Source organism: Eptesicus fuscus, chromosome 20 (genome assembly GCF_027574615.1).
Source record: "Eptesicus fuscus isolate TK198812 chromosome 20, DD_ASM_mEF_20220401, whole genome shotgun sequence".
Taxonomy (NCBI): Eukaryota; Metazoa; Chordata; class Mammalia; order Chiroptera; family Vespertilionidae; genus Eptesicus; species Eptesicus fuscus.
In genome coordinates this window covers 43,600,000-43,620,062 of record NC_072492.1, presented here as the reverse complement: position 1 = coordinate 43,620,062, position 20,063 = coordinate 43,600,000, and the positions used below count along the sequence as shown (strand labels likewise).

The 20,063-nt window shown below is 42.3% G+C and overlaps 1 protein-coding gene, 1 long non-coding RNA gene and 1 other non-coding gene across 3 annotated transcripts in view; 1 reads left to right on the top strand and 2 right to left on the bottom strand.

Annotated features, from left to right (window-relative positions):
* LOC114233351 (uncharacterized) overlaps positions 1–20,063 on the bottom strand; it is a 39,306-nt gene that overhangs the window by 17,619 nt on the left and 1,624 nt on the right. Inside the window, exon 2 of the long non-coding RNA XR_008554802.1 lies at positions 19,754–19,855. This is a non-coding gene — a long non-coding RNA (uncharacterized LOC114233351). The remainder of the gene's footprint in view (positions 1–19,753; positions 19,856–20,063) is intronic.
* KRT24 (keratin 24) lies at positions 1,934–6,899 on the top strand. Its single transcript, XM_054709590.1, has 8 exons — positions 1,934–2,625; positions 3,407–3,489; positions 3,889–4,045; positions 4,398–4,559; positions 4,657–4,782; positions 5,052–5,269; positions 5,483–5,595; positions 6,566–6,899. Exons 1-8 carry the CDS (start codon positions 1,996–1,998, stop codon positions 6,667–6,669), a joined length of 1,593 nt encoding a protein of 530 aa, XP_054565565.1. The 5' UTR covers positions 1,934–1,995; the 3' UTR covers positions 6,670–6,899.
* Positions 13,651–13,753, bottom strand: LOC129147501 (U6 spliceosomal RNA). The gene has a single exon (XR_008554868.1). It is a non-coding gene; the product is annotated as a U6 spliceosomal RNA (small nuclear RNA).

Genomic DNA, 20,063 nt, shown 5'->3' with positions numbered 1-20,063 from the left:
ATTCCATTAAATCATTAGCGTGGAGACTTCTTTGGTTTCATGGCTTTGGGGAGGGGTGAGGCAAGATGACCAGCAGACGGTGATAGTTGGTGCATTTTTCACCTACCTGGGAAGGGTGTCATGCGAATTACGCCCAGCTTAACGATTTAAAGTTTATAAAACACCTTGTACTCCTTGCGGCAGCACCCTGAGTATAAGACTGGAAAACAATACAGGTAGAACATAAAAGCTACTCCCCTAAAGAGCTCCACGCAGAGGGAATTACCACTGACTTCATAGTTTGTCCCGATCAAAGGCAGTCTAAGGAAAAATTAAAAGAAGGCAGAACGCTGAATAAAAAAACGATCAAATGTAAGGATGAAAGCATGCGTGTGGTTTAACAGACTCTGCCAAGAGAAAGTTTTAAATAAACGAACGTCAGCGAGCTACAAGAGCATAAAGCCAAGAAGGTCGAGAAATATATTTAAAGCACCTATACTTTTATTAAAAGGTACTTTTTAAATTTGTGGTAAAATACACATAACATAAAAGTGACCATCGTAACCATTTTTAAGGGCACAGTGCAGTGGTGTTAAATATATTCATGTTGCTGTGCAACCAATCTCCAGAATTCTTTTTCTCTTGCAAAACTAAAACTCTGTATCCATTAAACAACTCCCCGCTGCCTCTTCCCCAGCCCCTGGCGCCACCACTCTGTTTCCTGTCTCTGAATCTGACTACACCAGCTACATCATATAAGTAGAATCATACAGTATTTGCCTTAAACACACACACACACACACACACACACACACACACACACACACACACAACCTTTAATCGACTAGCAGAGGCGAATGGAAAAATCTCAAGTACAGAGAGACAGAAAAACAGGAAGCAAAAAGTGATCTGGGGAGGATTCTAGATTTCAGTGTCTCTATAATGACCCCAGTCATAACATTAGTTATCAGAAGTGGGTACAGGTTCTCTTTTCTAAATGTCTTTAAACAAAACAGAAGAGAAAAAAACCATGAGCAGAGGGAGACTGGGGAAACTCCAGATTTCAGTATCTGCAAATGACTCTATAACATTGGTTAGCAGAAGTGGATTCGGATCCCCTTCTCCAGATGTCTTTAAAACCAAGATGAAATCAGTATCATCTTCTAGTTTCATAAGATTTGATTCTAAAGAGGAAAGTTGGTATCATTCTATCAGACTCAGAGTCAATCAGAAAGTCACACTCTTTGTAGCAACGCACCAGTCCCTGATCTGATACTAAAACAATCTGTCTACCAGCTTTCTTAGACATTCTCTGATTGAGTAAGTGGGTTGCTGAGACATAATAATGTATACATGGAAGACTGTTATTTACTTATGTTTTTCTTATTAACAGTAAAAATATCTCATTTGATCTCAAAATAAAAAGAAGACAATAACCTGAAAATCACCAACTTCAACAACCTCAGAAATACGCTGACAGAAATAATCATAGAGAAAGGCGAGTCCATCTAAAACCAATGCTGATGCTGGAGCTAATTTCAACTTTAAGAGAACAATACAAACAAAAAGTTTCAAGTCTGATGGGAAATTCCCCTCATCATATTACGTATTTTAATGACATTTGTGAATCTGTGCCCTGCAATTGGGACATCATGAAGCAAATTTAATAGAATTGCTCCTTCAGAAAAGAATTATCAGTCAAAACTTCTGAAAGAGTCAAACTGTCATTCTGGGAATAACTTATTTTTTTTTTCCTTTGCCCCACCTTGTTGGTGTTTCCTGGTTGTAGTAAATGCCCCCGGGCTCTGACCCAGCTTCAGAAAGAGAGCCAGCAGAGTGGCTCCAGGAAAAAGACATTATCCAATTGCGGATTAGCAAAACTGCAATCGGGATTAAGAAGTGACACAGAGAAGGAACACCCTAACAGGGTGCATATAAGGGCCACAAAGGCAGCCTGCAAATACGCTCCTCGCCTCTCCCATTCGCCCGGACACGCTCACCCTTTGCAGGAGCATCATGTCTTGCTCATCTCGGATCTCCTCCTCCCGGGCTGGAGGCAGCAGCTCGGCCAGGGTGTCTGCTGGTGGCAGCAGCAGAAGCAGATGTGGTCTGGGGGGCAGCTCTGCCCGGGGCTTCCGAGGAGGAGCCGGCAGCTGTGGCCTGAGCGGGGGATCGAGCGGTGGCTTTGGAGGGGGTTTTGGTAGCTGCTCAGTTGGGAGTGGTTTTGGAGGAGCTTCAGGCTCTGGACTTGGCTTTGGTGGGGGTTCTGGATTCGGCGGGGGGTCTGGATTCGGTGGGGGGTCTGGATTCGGCGGGGGGTCTGGATTCGGTGGGGGGTCTGGATTCGGCGGGGGGTCTGGATTCGGTGGCGGTGCTAGCGGAGGCTTCTACAGCTATGGTGGTGGTTTGGGTGGTGGTACTGGCGATGGCGGGCTCTTCTCTGGAGGTGAAAAGCAAACCATGCAGAACCTCAATGACCGCCTGGCCAATTACCTAGACAAGGTCAGGGCCCTGGAGGAGGCCAACACTGATCTGGAGAACAAAATCAAGGAGTGGTATGACAAGCATGGGCCCAGGTCTGGAGATGGTGGGTCCGGAAGAGATTACAGCAAGTACTACCCAATCATTGAAGATCTCAGGAATCAGGTAAGACCCTATCCACCGCTGAGCTTCTATTGGTCTCTCTTGCTTTTACTCTGAACATGTACAGTAATGAAGACGGTAAGCCAAGGAATTACTTGAAAACATAGTTGTTTGTTGGATATTTAAAATGGGAGTTGGTGTGTTTCAACTACGACAGTACTGCAGACTGCATCCAACCACATTAATTTTCTGTTTGCAACTCAAATCTGAGTATTTCTACATAAGAGTAAAATTTATACAATGACAGGCAGCTGGTTAACATGTATATAGGAGTGATGACCATGAGTCAAAGCTAGCTTAATCTATTTCAGGATTGATTCTGGCAGGTTGACATACTTTAGAGTCTTGCTAGATTTAAATGGTCTTTACAACCATTTTTTCTTTCTAGAAAATCTGGCGCAAATATTATATAAGAATGTGGTGGACTCTAAAGTATCTTGCCACCGTTGCATGGAAAATATACTTTTCAAGACTTTTTCAGAAGTGGAGCTCACTTTTCACACTATTTTCTGAAAGAGCTCATGGAATAACTGATTTTCCAAAGCAGTGGAAGTATGCAGAGGGCTGTGTTCCGTGACTGTTCCAATAACTGCAAACTGCTACCTTTCTGTGGAAAGATGTAGCCTAAATACACCCCGATCCTCAGTACAAGGTCCATCGCTAAGCAGGTTCTCAAACCAATTCACCTTTGAAAGCTACCTCAGTGGCTTCGACCCTCACAGGCGGGCATGCGGACACAGGTAAAAAGCACCCACGATTCATTCACTGTTTGTGCTTTTTCTAGCTCATTACTGCCACCGTTGAAAACGCCGGCATGGTGCTGCAGGTTGACAACGCCAGATTGGCTGCGGATGACTTCAGACTAAAGTAAGAAAACTGAAGACTTGAAAACAGGTGCTGTGGGAAAAGCGAAATTCAATCTGTTTGCTTAAGTCATTCTAATTTTTAAAAAAAAAAAAAAAACCTTTCCGGGGATCAAGACCTAAATTCACAAACGTCCCAAATGTAAATTTTAAAAACCATCATCCCACCAACAAGGAAAAGAGAGAAGTGAAGAATGACCTTTTTGGCATAAAAACTATTAGAAGTAATATTACAGCTATAGAAGTAGCATCAGGCTCTCCTTTTTCTTTACAAGGGAAAAAATCCTAAGATTAGTAGCCTTCGTTGGTCAAATAGCTCCGAGGAGAACACGCCTCGTTGAGGATATAAGATCGGGTGTCCTCTTTGACGGGTACTGCTCTGTCTCACGGCCGCCCCCTCCAGGTATGAGAACGAGCTGCACCTCCGGCAGACCGTGGAGGCCGACACCAACGGCCTTCGGAAGGTCCTGGACGAGCTGACCATGACTCGCTCCGACCTGGAGATGCAGATTGAGAGCCTCACCGAGGAGCTGGCCTACCTGAGGAAGAACCACGAGGAGGTAGGAACACCGTCCACATGATTAACCCTTTGCACTCGCTTGCTTTTTTCTCGATTCCTTTATTCTAATGCTAACCGTGTCGAGTCACACTCGACATCCGAGTCCAAAAGGTTAAACCACTCTGGCCTCCCTGTTTCCCCCACAGCCAGTCTATAAAATAAAATAGCATCATCGGAATGGATTTCCAACTCCTATGACCAAGAAAAAAAGTAATAATGAGCAAATTATAGCTGAATTTCGTGGGGGGTATCTTTCCCCTTCAGTGTCTTAGTTTCAACTATGCATTTTAGGAAGTCCATTGCTTCTCTGTTTTTATCACTCTGGTCTTTTTTTTTTCCCCCCTTTATGCTAGGAAATGAAGAATATGCAGGGGAGCTCCGGAGGGGAGGTGACGGTAGAAATGAATGCCGCCCCAGGCACCGACCTGACCAAGTTACTGAATGACATGAGGGCACAGTATGAGGAGCTGGCTGAGCAAAACCGCCGGGAGGCCGAGGAGCAGTTCAACAAGCAGGTAGGTTATCACGCTGAGCGGCTAAGCCCGTGGCCACACGGAAGCCACCTCCGCTCATTCCATCAGCCCACTGTGACTGCATTTTATGTTTATTCAGAGTGCATCCCTGCAAGCACAGATCTCCACCGATGCCGGGGCAGCCAGTTCCGCCAAGAATGAGATCACAGAACTGAAACGGACCCTGCAGGCCCTGGAAATTGAGCTTCAGTCCCAACTGGCCATGGTGTGTGCAAAGTGCTCTCCAAAATCTCCACTTGGCGCATAGTAAAAGCAGCGTTAAGGAGAACAGTATTGTGGTCATAGAAAGCATAAAACATTCCAAGTAAAGATATTATATGCTATTTCCATAGATTTAATTTTTTTGAAGTAATGTCAACAAAAAGTAAGAAATACAGCTTGCGATTTGGTGAAGGTGAACGTCTCCCAGTACCTTACAAAATTTTGTGATTTTCTTTTCATCATGAATTTCTTACTTATTTATTTTTCTCTTAGAAAAACTCCCTGGAAGGGACCCTGGCCGACACGGAGGCTAACTACATGGCTCAGCTGTCGGAAATTCAGATGCGGATCAGCAGCCTGGAGGAGCAGATCTGTCAGATCCGGGGCGAGACCGAATGCCAGAACGCGGAGTATGAGCAACTGCTGGACATCAAGACCCGCCTGGAGATGGAGATCGAGACCTACCGCCGCCTGCTCGATGGAGAGGGCGGGTAAATGAAAGTCATGAACGCGCTAAAAGGCATACACCTCAGTGCATTTATGTCATGAAACCAAAAAGGGGCTAGGGGGGCTAGACTTCTATTTATAAAGTCACAGTGACAGCCCAATCAAATGGCATCTACCTTCATCACAGAGCGCCCTCTTCTGGAGGAGTTTTTCCTGCCTTTGCAACATGCAAAGGAAAACAATTCTTTTTTCTCCAGTGGTTCCAGTTTTGGAGGATCTGACTTCAGAAACTCGGGATCCAGAAACACAGGATCCAGGGATTCCACATCTGGTGACTCAAGGTCTGGAAGCCATTCTAGCCAGGGAAGAGGTAGGTATTTTTTTTTAATGTTCATAATTTTATAATTTAAAAGCAAAGACAGCCCTAACCGGTTTGGCTCAGTGGATAGAGCGTCGGCCTGCGGACTCAAGGGTCCCAGGTTCGATTCTGGTCAAGGGCATGTACCTTGGTTGCGGGCACATACTCAGTAGGGAGTGTGCAGGAGGCAGCTGATCGAAGCTTCTCTCTCATCGATGTTTCTAACTCTCTATCCCTCTCCCTTCCTCTCTGTAAAAAATCAATAAAATGTATATTTTTTTAAAGCAAAGACATGTTTTGCTTGTGATATTAAAAGTATACACTGAGTGGCCAGATTATTATGATCTCTGAATGCATAATAATCTGGCCACTCAGCATATACCCTATATAATAAAAGGCTAATATGCAAATTGTCCCCTCGGCCAGGAGTTCGACCAGCAGGCAGGCTGGCCAGCTGCGCATGTCCCCTCCCCCTGGTCAGGCTGGCCGGACCCCACCCATGCACGAATTCATGCACCAGGCCTCTAATACACACACACACACACACACACACACACACACACACACACACACTGAGTGGCCAGATTATTATGCATTCAGAGATCATAATAATCTGGCCACTCAGTGTATATACTGTTGCCTGGCTGGTAAGGCTCAGTGGTTGAGCATTGACCCATGAACCAGGAGGTCAAGGTTGGATTTCCAGCTGGGACACATGCCCGGGTTTCAGGCTCGATCCCCAGTAGGGGGCATGCAGGAGGCAGCCAGTTGATGATTCTCTTTCATCATTGATGTTTCTATCTCTCTCTCCCTCTCCCTTCCTCTCTCTGAAATCAATAAAAACATATCTTTAAAAAAATTAAAAAGGATAAAGTGTGTACTGTTGTTTACATAACCTTTCCCAGAGAGACCGTAATCCATGAATGTACTTGTATTTCTCCAGATCATGTCCAGACTGACATTGTGATTCTATGATTTTCAGATCCAAGCAAGACTAGAGTGACTAAGACCATCATAGAGGAGGTGGTGGATGGCAAGGTCGTCTCATCTCATGTCAGCAATATTTCTGAGGTGAAAGTCAAATGAGAAATTTCCGGATCCTTAAGAGTGTCTTTCAGAGAATAAAATCTAAAGGACACAAAGGAAGACATCGCATCAATCTACCCACCTTTCTGGATAACTTCAGGGAAACGTTCCTGAGATAGATGACTAATTTTCCGGCAGCCTCTTCTTTTCTAATTAGAATGCTCTTGAAAAAGTTGAAATGACAACTTTGCTCTAATTGCTTCTGTGCTTCAATAAACTTACTTCTGCAAGTTAAATTATTGCTGATTTTTTTTAAGAAATTTAATATTTTACCTAGAAATGAAGCTGCCAGTTATGATGTGGCTACAGTATTATGTTACTGATATTAATTCATTATTTTTTTATATTTTTTTTATTGATTTCAGAGAGGAAGGGAGAGGGAGAGGAAGATAGAAACATCAATGATAAGAGAGAATCATTGATTGGCTGCCTCCTACAAGCCCCCCACTGGGGACCAAGCCCACAACCCCGGCATATGCGCTTGACCAGAATCGAACCCGGACCCTACAGTCCGCAGGCTGATGCTCTATCCACTGAGCCAAACCAGCTAAGGTTTAATTCATTATTTACCAGCATTTTCTACATAAAAACCAAGATTATAGCTGTTTCCTATGTGGGCATTTTCAATACCATCACTTTAGAACTCAGTGAAAACTGAAATTAAACCTCAGTGTCCCTAAATCTATAGCCAATAGCTGAGCCCACAAAGAAGGATGCCATTACTAGAATTATCAATCTACAATTAGTTAATGCCTAGTTTCCTAAGCTCTATCACTGATAAAAAGAAATATGACATCTACCTTCATCAAGAAGGCTACACTTCAGATGGAGATGAAAGCTAAAACACAAAGAAGATAGCAAACACTAAAGGGTGTTCACAGTGAAGGGCTTGATTCCCCAATATTCACCATAAGTGCCACAGGACTCTGACATTGTGTGGTTGCGGGACATTTAGGAGGCTAGTCAAACAGAAGTCTTAGAAAGTAAAGATATGTGATAAGGTGCCAGATTTCTGAAAGCCTTGAAAGCCCCAAAGAGAAGAGATGCTCAGATACTTGTTCCTGTGCCAAATCTAGCCACACCTCTAGCCAAAAACTGTCTCTTAGCCAGGGTGGTGTTTCCCTTCCCCACTCTCCATTGCTGAGATCTTTTACGCCATGGGTGGTCCACGTGGCTCTCTTGTCTTGCTTGGGACAATGAAGCGTGTAAAAGTAGGGTAGGTGGCGGTATAAGGTCAGTCCCAGGAAGAAACAGACATAGGACAAAGCCAGGCTGGGTAAGAACATCCCCACTTGAGGAACTTCATATGAGCAGATCACAAATTAGAAAATCAACCCCACAAACCAATCCTCAAGAAAAGAACATGGGATTTGGCAGGAAAAAAAATCAAATTTAAGATTACAAAAAGATAAGCCTGAATAGAGTTCATGTAAATTGTACCTTCAAATATAAAACCAACAATTGTATGGAGTATCAAGCCTTAATAATCAAGACAACCTAAAAATGTAGTTTTTCATATTCTAGGCACATTGAATAAAATATCAAAATGAATCCATAGTCACAACAAGACTTCTACTTAAATCGCTAACCACAGGATAAATAGCCAAGCATGAAACCACTACTCAGAGAAAAAGAGCAATGTTAAGTTGTCTTAAATCCAGCAAGTTTCCCATCAAACCATTACAGTAAATTAACTCTTGCAGGTGAACACTTGAATTATCGGAGGGAACACGTTGTAACGTATATGAATGTCTATCTGCTGTGCTGTACATCTGAAACTAATACAAAATAGTGTGGAATGCAAACTGTAATCAAAAAATAAAATAATCATTTAAAAATTAAATCTTGGATTTTCTAGTACTAAAAAAAATTAAGAAATAGGAACCAGCGGATCCAGCCTGAATTAATGGCAGAAGGACAGACATGGAAACCAGTTGAGTGCAGTCTCCAGAGTCTTGGGCCATCTCAGCCACATCAAGAAGCCTCTCTTGCCCTAACCAGTTTGGCTCAGTGGATAGAGCCTCGGCCTGTGGACTGAAGGGTCCCAGGTTCGATTCCAGTCAAGGGCATGTACCTTGGGAGGCAGCTGATCCATGTTTCTCTCTCATCGATGTTTCTAACTCTCTATCCCTCTCCCTTCCTCTCTGTAAATTTCAATAAAATATGTTTTTTTAAAAAAAGAAGAAGAAGAAGCCTCTCTCTATGAATCTTCCCAGATCTAGTCTTCTGGGCCTGGACCACCCGGGACTTACGTTTATGGCCTGGCCAGTATTATCCTCATGTCAAGGCAAAAATACGCAGCTACTCTGAAAACCATGTTGAGGTGAAAATCCTCATTCGGTGTTTCCTTGGCATGAGTTAAGATGCTGCATTGGTACTAAATGACTGTTTCCAGTTTTAGAAAAGGCTAGAACATACTGAGATGCACTGTAGTATGTTAAAAGCACGTTCAATTTTTAAAATGGATACTGTTGAACCATTTTGGATCATGAAATATATTTAGAGTGCTGAAGAAAATATTAAGAACAGGATGATTATTAACCGGCCCTAAAATTATTTTAAAACCACACAACAGGCATATGTCCTATTTTGAAACTGAAGTTCAGCTCTCCAGTCAACTTTTAAATTAGAGGAATGTGTTTCTTTCTTCTAAAAGTTAGACTTCTCCCTAAGAAGGGAGAGCCAGTGCCTACTTGCATATGAATTTTAACTGCTGACTTTTGATCCAGATTCATATGGTTGTGCTTGTCTTTCTGACCTCAAGGGACAACGGACAAGAATGGTGAGAATGCTGGAAGTGGCATCCATTCTCACAGAGATTAGAAACATGAAACAAAGTTTATAGAAGGCAGAGGAGAGGAGACAGCCAAAGGATTTGAGACTCTATAGAAAGTAGCCCAAACTTGCTTAATGATGTCATGGAATTAGAGAGTGTTCAACAAGTGGAGACAAAGTGATGAATATAAATCACCCAGGATGAAGCTCAAGTAATGTTTTCGGAACAATCTCCTTAAATAATAAAATGCTGCAAGTAATAAATCACTTAAAATTTTATCAGCGGTTTAAATAGGACACTTGACAAACAGGAAATATTGATCAAGTTCTGCTAAAAAACAATTCATTCATTTGTAATATCAATGTCAATATGAAATGACAAGGTGGAAAGAAGCAAACACTATTTTGCTACTACTTAAATGGCACCTAAAGCATAAGCCCAGAGTGTATCAAGGATCTATCGTATGTAAAATACATAACCTGCTAGAGAGAGAGGGAGAGAGAGATGCAGTGTTTATTTTGTTGACAAACCACAACAAATATGAAAGCATATGAGAGCTCATTAAAAAATTGCAGTAAGACATGCATTGCTTGGCCCCAACTTGCTTTTTAAGGACACCATAGACTTGGGTAGTGTTTAAAAGATCTGCAGAGTAGCAGGGTAAATTGCAGGTGTGAAAGCTGCATTTCCATAGCTACATTTTTTTAAAATATATTTTTATTGATTTCAGAGAAGAAGGGAGGAGAGAGAGATAGAAACATCAATGATCAGAGAGAATCATTGATTGGCTGCCTCCTGCACACCCCTACTAGGAATCGAGCCTGCAACCTGGGCATGTGCCCTTGACCAGAATTGAACCCGGAACCCTTCAGTCCGCAGGCTGACGCTCTGTCCACTAAGCCAAACCAGCTAGGATCATAACTACATTTTAAAAGGACAAAGGGAAGATCACCCAAAAAATGTATCGTTATAATGCTGTACAAATGTGCATCTATAAATTACATTGACTTCTGCATAAACTTGCCAGGAAATGATTTAAAATTTTGAGGAAAATCTCACCGTCTTTCTCAGAATGGATTGAGGAGCTACCCAGAGGTGGGAGAGCAGGGAAGACCTCAATCAAGTTCAGTCTGGAAATCCTGGTTGGCTGTCAGCTGGGACGGACAACTGACTTTCCAGACAGGTACTATCTTTCAACCTACCCATCACAAGACTTGTTCTAAGTTCTTTGCAACAGGCAAAGATAATGTTATAATATGCTATGATATAGAGTTATAATGTGGAATATTCTAACAAATTAAGAGAACAAGGACACTTTGGGAAGCCAATAAATATCTATCGCCATCCTGGGGAGAGGAATTATCTCAGTGACTGAGTGGTTTGAAATGGTATTTCAGAGCGGAGTGCTACACCAGCTGACTGCCACCGCCACTGATGCATCCAATTCTGCTACAACTGACATGAATGCACTGGAGTGGGCTTTTCGGGTCCTAGAGCGAGAACTACAGTCTTCAGGAGCCCTGGAATATAAAAAGCTCCTCCTGGGTGAATCCACCAAAAACCAATTTGTGCACAGAGATAATTTCATGATTTCGCCTCAGCAATATGTTCCCAAAATATTATATTCCCTAATGAGGTTTATTTTTAAAAGCTCTTCACGGGGAAAACAAATCCAACATCTTGGGCTTCTTCAATTAATAACTCAGATAGGAAAGTTTCCATTTCATGTGTGAAAAACATCTGGAAGCCCTAGCTGGTTTGGCTCAGTGGATAGAGCGTCAGCCTGCAAACTGAAAGGACCCAGGTTCAATTCCGGTCAAGGGCACATGCCCAGGTTGTGGGCTCGATCCCCAGTGGGGGGACTTGCAGGAGGCAGTCAATCATGATTCTCTCTCATCTCTCATCATGGATGGTTCTATCTCTCTCTCCCTCTTCTTTCCTCTCTGAAATCAATAAAAATAAATTTAAAAAAGGAAAACATCTAAAAGCAAAATTATTAACTGCAGATATCAGCCCCTATTCTGCAAATACTACAGCCCCCGAATTAGCTGAGACACTGCAAATGTCAACACAGTACAAAATGCTCAGTGTGGCCCATAAGGTGAGGGGTGAGGTACCCTCCTCCTTCCATGAAATCTCAAAACCTTACCCCCTTTTGAAAGTGGAGTAGATTATCTGTTTTACTTGAAAGAGAAGTTAGAAGAGAGAAAATGCCTGTATGTTGATCTTCTTTCTTGCAAAGTGAATAGGAACACTATCTGATACTAACAACAGAGAAAGGAATCCTTTCCAGAGTGAGTCGTAGACAAAAACGCACAGGCCATATTCAGAAAGGGATCAAGCAAAGTCTCTCTTATAGGTTTTAACTCAACTCAAAAAAAACCAAAAAAACCACAGTTATTGGTTGCTTATAATATGTAAGTACAGTGGTAAGGTAATAGGGCTAAACTATCAAAGGAGGAATATAGAATCAAACAGTTGAAAAAAAAGATCAAAGTTAATCCTAAAAGATTAACACTTAAGATTTCCCAAAGAAAACTGAAAATGTTTCCCTACTTCTCAAACAGTGCTGACTTCAATGACCATTTCTTTCAAGGTATGAATCACTGTTTTGTGGCTACTTAGAGGTTTCAAAGATAATGATTTTTGAGAGTAACTGAACGTGTGGTACCTGTATATCAACATATCACCAAATTTTATTTCTGGAGTGAGCAATGATCAATGGACTGAGCCATTGATGAGATGAGACATTTGAAAAAAGTGGTTAAGAGGGAGTTGAAGCTCAAAGGATTAGTAGAATGAATTTTTCTGAAGGCAATAGTGTGAAAATACCTTGTAAAAGGTATGACAGACTATGGAATCAGGGAAGGGCTACTATGCTTGCCCTACAACAGTTTTGTTTTTTATAGAGACTGAACTAAATTTCAGAAAATGTATTAATTTCCAAATGTAATTGTTTATCATTTAAGCCAAAAGACAACTTTAAATGTATTAAACTTTTAAAAAATGTTTACTGAATGGACCAGTGGTGTAAGAAGCCAAAGAGAAGTAATAGTCAAATTGAGGAGGCCAAAAAAAATTAAAAGGAAATAAAAAATGTTCACAAATTTCAGAACACTTTGTACCACAGAATGAGCATAGCATTGCAGACTACAGTCTTCAAGAAATCAGCAACTGTGTTCAGCACTAAGTCAGAAAATGAATCATGCATGCTTTTATCTTCTTTAAAAATATATATTTTATTGATTTTTTACAGAGAGGAAGAGAGAGGGCTAGAGAGTTAGAAACATCGATCAGCTGCCTCCTGCACACCTCCTATTGGGGATGTGCCCGCAACCAAGGTACATGCCCTTGACCGGAATCGAACCTGGGACCTTTCAGTCCGCAGGCCAACGCTCTATCCACTGAGCCAAACCAGTTAGGGCAGCGGTCGGCAAACCACGGCTCACAAGCCACATGCAGCTCTTTGGCCCCTTGAGTGTGGCTCTTCCACAAAATACCACGGCCTGGGCGCGTCTATTTTGAAAAAGTGGCGTTAGAAGAAGTTTAAGTTTAAAAAATTCGGCTCTCAAAAGAAATTTCAATCGTTGTACTGTTGATATTTGGCTCTCTTGACTAATGAGTTTGCCGACCACTGGGTTAGGGCAACATGCTTTTATCTTAATACCAGATTATTTTTCATACAGTGCTCAAAACGTATTGATTGCTAACTATTTGAAGTTTTAGTGAAAAGGAAAAAAGTGATGTAGCTCAACTATCCAAGTTATCACACAGGATGTGAGGGCGCGCTGGCTGCGACATCGGTCACCCCATGGATCACCAGGGTTGAACCAGCTGATCTGGCTGGCTAGGCCAGTGTCCCTGCCTCCCTCACCACTCCGTGAGCATCCCTCCCGAAGCTGCATGCTGGCGACCTTCCCCGACAGAGGAGAGGACCAGTCTTCAGTCCAGGGTGTAAGAGTAGCTGCACTTCTCCTGCTAGGACCGCCAAACAAGTCCTCACAGCTATCCTATAGTTGAAAAGGGGATGGGCTCTGTTTTACTCAATCTTTAAGACTAACAGTGAGGATTTATCCAAGAGAATAGAAAATGTTTTCTTAGTTCTCAAACAGTGCTGACTTCAATGCACCTCTCTTTTAAGGCATGAGTAGCTAGTCTTGTGCCTGCTTAGGGGGGCGTTCAGAGGTGATGATTTTCTTTTTTTGTTTTTTATGGAATGCTTCACGAATTTGCATGTTATTGTGCAAGGGCCCTGCTAACCTTCTCAGCACCATTCAATTTTAGTATATGTGCTGCCAAAGCAAGCACAGTATTGGTTTGGGGTTTTTTAAATATGTTTTTATTGATTTCAGTGAGGAAGGGAGAGGGAGAGATAGAAACATGGACGAGAGAGACACATCGATTGGCTGCCTCCTGCATGCCCAACACGGGATCAAGCTTGCAACTTGGGCATGTGCCCTGACCGGGAATCAAACCTGGGACCTCTTGGTCCATGGGACGATGCTCAATCCACCGAGCCACTCCAGCCGGGCACGATATTGGTTTTTGAGGGTAAGAACTACACACTCCAGCTTTCTCCAAATGCTCAAAACTATTCACTTTAATGGAAGTATTATATTCATGTACAATGTTATGATCTATGTCAATGACTTTTAACCTGTGTGCTGCAAGAATTTTTAAAGTATGCAATACCTGACCATTCAGTCAAGGGAACTGAGTTCTTTTCCTTATATTGTCAAATAAAAAAATGACAACAGCCAACACAATCGCTGTCCAGTGTGAATGAATCAAAATTATACCTATTTTCCTGTCAGATCAGCAAAAAAATATATTTTTTTGGCGTGCCACAGAATTTTAGTAATTACTTTATGTGTGCCATGAGATGAAAAGGGTTGAAAATCGCTGATCTATGTAATTAAGTTGTATCACACTGAATAATTGCCAGTATGCTGTATTAGTGTCTCTAATCTGAACACAGCTCCACGCCCGAGAGGACAGATTACCATGCTGACCTAATACACACCAGTAATCCCTAAGAGAGCAACTCCCCTCCTGGTTATATAATGAGAAAGTCAAAACAAACCCAGGCCTTGCAACGAACATTTCCAGAATTCAAAGCATATTTTTAAGAGAAGTTTAATAGTAATCATTCCATTTTCAAGATAAGATATAAAGTTGGTAAAAGATAACCTACTCTGATATTCGTTTATTTGTTCAAAGGCATTAAATAAGCGTTAAGTCTAAGGGATTAGTGGGAAAACCCAAGTAAATTAGTGGGAGTTGGAGCAGGTTTCAAAGAAACATAAGACATGCGCTCTTTGCCCTTGAGACGTTCACAGTCCAGTTAAGGAGAAAACAATTACCCAGCATTTTGAACCTCACTTAAAGATTGTGGGGAAATCAAACTTTTGTTAATCTATGTATTTTAAGTGCCATCCATTTAACTGCCAAAGTTGGATTACCGCCTCTTCCAAGCCCGAGAGGAAATATAATGAAAAACAAAACAAAAAATTTGTACAGCTAAAAGTTCTTCTGTAAAATGTGTGTTTGCGAAAAGCCTAAGTGTGGATTCTGGGACTCCATTTTTATACATCGGGCTTCCTTAGAAAGGGATCCATGTGGATATGCAAGTGTAAGTGTGCTATGAGCTATGCGCATAGTGTCTCAAAGCTATACAGCTGGCCCTAACTGGTTTGGCTCAGTGGATAGAGTGTCCACCTGCGGACTCAAGGGTCCCAGGTTCGATTCTGGTCAAGGGCATGTACCTTGGTTGCGGGCACATCCCAAGTAGGGGCTGTGCAGGAGGCAACTGATCGATGTTTCTCTCTCATCTCATCAATGTTTCTCTCTCATCTCATCGATGTTTCTAACTCTCTATCCCTCTCCCTTCCTTCTACTCTCTGTAAAAATCAGTAAAATATTTTTTTAAAAGGTATTTTTTTAAAAAAAGTTATACAGCGGGGAGGTGCTCAGACACTTGGAGACTGGCAGAGAAGTTGAAAGCAGGAAAGGGAGAGGAGGATGGGGAGACAGACCCAGATGCACCTGTAGCAGCTGCCAGGGAGCTGAGTCCCGCCCAGAGAAAGCCGGGGGCTCTTCCCTGGCGGCAGAAACTCAGGAGGCAATGAGCATCGAGGAGACGTCAGAAGGCAGAAAGGGGCATGGCAAATGGAGAGTTCACTTCTGGAAGAGGCTCGTTCATTTCGCCAGTGTGGGCAATCGGATGGCTTTTTGTTGTTGTTGTTATTGTTAATCTTCACCTGAGGATATCCACTGATTTTTAGAGAGAGTAGAAGGAAGGGGGAGAGACAGAGAGAGAGAAACATCGATGTGAGAGAGACAAATGGATTGGTTATCTTTCACACACATCCTGATCAGGGCCAGGGATTGAGCCTGCAACCTAGGTACATGCCCTTGACCAGAATCAAACCCGGGACTCTTCAGTCGCAGGCCGACGCTCTATCCACTGAACCAAACTGGCTAGGACAGTCGGATGGCTGAATGAATATACAAGTCAATAACTCAAGCCATTATGTGAAGACCAAGAAGCAAAAATAATATCCGAAGCTATATGAACGTTTGTTACAGATGAGAACTATGTCCTATGTGATCCACACAGGTCTCCTCATGCTTCCCACACAATCTGTCCCCGAGGAAGTGACTGGAGAGGACAAAAGAGGAACACCTAAGCTGGGTCCTGCATTCAAGGCATTGGAAACACATAAATGCTCCATCCTGAGGGCTGCCTCGGCTATCGCTGCCACAACAGTTGTGCGGGGCGTGCATCCAGGACCAGGAAGCGACCAGCCCTATTGTCAGAGGAGGTCCATTCCGAGACACACGCTGGCTTAGGTCGGGTGGATGCTGAAAGCCACGCAGAGAAATTTCTGAACTTTGCTTCCTCCATCGCCGGTCAGCCTCTGGTTTTTCTACTCACTGCCTCTTCCACTTTACTGCTTCTCTTTACCAGAAAACGCTCCACATGATGACCACGCCATCTCTGATGAGGATTCAAAATCTAACACATAATGTCTTCCCATATGAGCTACAATGTTCCCTCCGATGCACTCAGTTAGAAGACAGTCGGGCCAATGTCATCAGGTAGAAAAAGGAGGTTTAGAAAAAAATCAGGATTTTAAAGATAGAGTAAGCTAAGGGAATACCAGTGAGAGTTGGTGAGGGAGATGTACTTAGCACCCCACAAAGGCTTCTCTTCCAGGGATCTGAATAGAAAAGCAAAATATGTAGCTTAAGGGACCAGTGATGGATGCCCAGTTTTAGGCTAAGAGCTGTGACCTCAAAGGCTGGCACTTCATTAAGCCACCTCGAGAGGAAAAGGGGCCTGGAGAAAAGGAAGCTGAATTCCTGAATAGTTTTGTTTAGTGCTTATCGTCTGCAGAGCTAACAATGTAACCTGAATTGTATTTGTTGTTGTTGTTGAAATGTTTTTATTGATTTGAGAGAGAGAGGAAGGGAGAGGAATAGAGAGATAGAAACATTAATGAGATAGAAACATCAATCAGCTGCATCCCACAACTGGGGCATGTGCCCTAACTGTGAATCGAACCAGAGACCTCTTAGCTCATGGGTCAATGCTTAACCACTGAGCAACACCGGCCAGGCTGTATTTGTGTGGTTTTTTTTGTTTGGTTGTTTAGTTGGTTGTTGTTAATCCTCACCCAACGATATTTTTTCCATTGATTTTTAGACAGAGTAGAAGGGAGGAGAGAGTGAAAGAATGAGAGAGAGAGAGAGAAACATCAATGTGAGAGAGACACTGAAAATCAAACCCGAAACTCTCGGGTACTTGGGCTGACGTTCTAACCACTTAGAAACATTGGCCGGGGCATAATCTGATTTGTAATACACCGAAACTGTACACATTTGATGCTAAACTGGCCTCACCCTCTAGTAACATTCATTTTTAAGCATGAAACATTCTTTGTGTATGTTGGGCTGCAGAGAACAAGGTAGGAAGGGGAAGCAATAGGGAAGATGCCAGAGAAAATAGAACCCAAGGCAGAGTCCTTGATCAGGGAAATAGCCATACTTTTTACTTGAGTTACAGCCACAAAGAATGAATTTGGTATCTGTCAAGAACATGCCTGCATATGTACTACCGTAAACTCTGCTTAATCACTCTGTATGAAATGTTATGTGTGGGACAAGCATGTAAGCATTGCTCATGCACCTCGAACATGCTGAGAAATGCTGACGACATGTTCCAACACAAATCTCTGTGTCTAATTATATGCCTAACTGATACATGAAACTATACCATGTAGAGGCATGCTCCTATGAGTAGAAAAATCAACAATAGAACAAAAAGGGGACAAACCAGTAAAGTAGAGGCCTATCACTTAAAACAATACTTTAAAGTACAATTATGCAACTATAAGCCTATTAACCTTTTGCACTCGGATGTCGAGTGTGACTCGACACGGTTAGCATCGGTAGCAGCTCTTTTCATACCCTTTGAATGTATCAATAATTTGAAATATAAAAAAATCCAAATAAATAAGTTTGCATGAAAAGTAACTCCAGTTTTTTATTCTACTGCCGCGCTTTGTAAAATCTGGGGTATTTAAAAAATTAAATCCCGAGTAGAATAAAGGAATTGAGAAAAAAGCGAGTGCAAAGGGTTAAAATGCATGATTGACTTAAAAAGAAACTCACAGTATCTTAAGCTGATAAAGAAATTACTTAATAAATAAAAGAATACCCAAGCTCTACAGGATTATCCCCAAAATTAAAAGATCAGCTGGACTGGTCTTTTAATTTTGTGCAAAGACAAAAGATTCAGAGTTGCAACTGCCTGGAAGAGAAATCCATTTCATATAAACTTGTGTTGCCATCAGTTCTATCTGATATGCTTTTTAGGATAAAAATTGATCACAACTTTATATATAGGACAGATAAAGCATTAGAGCTACACCGTTCAATACAGTAGCCACTAGCCAAGTGGCTATTGGACACTTTAAATGTGGCTGGTCCAAACTGGGATGGGCTCTAAAAATGCACATTGGATTTCAATGACAGTATCCAAAGGGGAGAATATAAAATATCTCATGAATATTTTATATTGACTATACGTTTAGTAATTATATCTTGGATATATCAGGTTAAGTAAAATCCATTAAAATTGATGTCACTTATTTCTGTTTTTATCTCTTGATACAGCTACTAGAAAGTTTAAAGTCACATGTGTGGTTTGCATTATATTCCTATCGGAAAATACTGCTTTAGGGTGCATAAGAAATACCGGGATTGCCAGCCCTCTGTGGAATCTAGTTCCACTCTGTATTTTAGGCAGAGATTAGCAGGAACTACATAAAGTAACAAGAGTATAATTCTTTACTTTCTTCCTTCTCCTCCCATCACCAAGTGCCTGATTCTCTATATTCTCCTTTGCAGTTACCAAGAAAGAGAATCAGTTTGGCCTAGATAATCATAAGTGGCCCTCCCAAGTCAGCTTTTGTATCGGGTACATCACAGGTCTCTGACCTATGGACTGGCTGTCCATGAGTCAGGTGTTCATCCCTAGACCAATCCTTGTGATTGGTTGCGGGGAGAGGGGGTGAAGGAGGCATGGGTCAGGTTAAACAGAGTACAAGAATGATCTGGAACCTCCTCTGAGCAGGGGCTATAAATGACCAGCTTTGTTTGAAGGGGACTGTGGGAATGCCCGGCACAGATCGGGCTGGCCAGCAGTGAGTTAATTCAAAAATTGAGAGAGCATGATGCACGCACATTCAAAGGTCCTGTGAGTGCGAGAGCCGAGGACTGTTTCCTGAACGATGCTCCAGACACAATTTCAGCCAAGCCTTTCTACAAATAACAATAACAACAGATCCAGTCTCAAAAACATTTCAGTCACATCTAGCAACTAGCTGGCCAGCTTGAACAAGAAATTTAGGCAGGGAGAGGGAGAATGCAGAGACATGGAACACAACCAACCAATCCAAGTCCCAGTCCCAACCATGCCATTACATCACCATGTGACCTTGGGCAAGACACTTTAACCCCTCCTGCCTCAGTCTTTACTGGTACAAAAATGACAGGGAGATGAAGATTGGATGCAATGATAGATGGGAAGGTGCTTTTTAAAGTTCGAAGAGCTGCACAAATGTTATATTTATGAGCCTGAGCTTGTCATTAACTCCATGTTGACTATTGAAGGAGCAACAGCACAATGAATCCGACCTCAGTGAATACACCCTGTCCGGGGACATCTGGTGGTACTTTCCTCAACCTTGTTAAAACGGGGCAAGTGTTAGCTCTCAGCTCTGGTACTCTGTTAGCACTTACCTCTCGCTGTGGTTTCATCTGTAATGGGCCTTCAGGAATTCACGTCAGTACATCCAACCCGCTGTCAGGCCAGCAGCCCAACATGGGCCACACCGTATGCATCTGAGAGAAATACAATCCATCAGACCTGTGGCGAATGACAACTGTCAACTGAATCTGATGGTGGCTTTCTCCAATAACTGTCAGAATCTCCAAGACTTACACCCTATCCTAATGCCCTACCACAGCATTTGTTTAGGGAATTCAAATGGTGAGCAAAACTGTAAAAGGAAATTCAGCTATCATGTTTTGGGCCCAGATTTATTTCCAT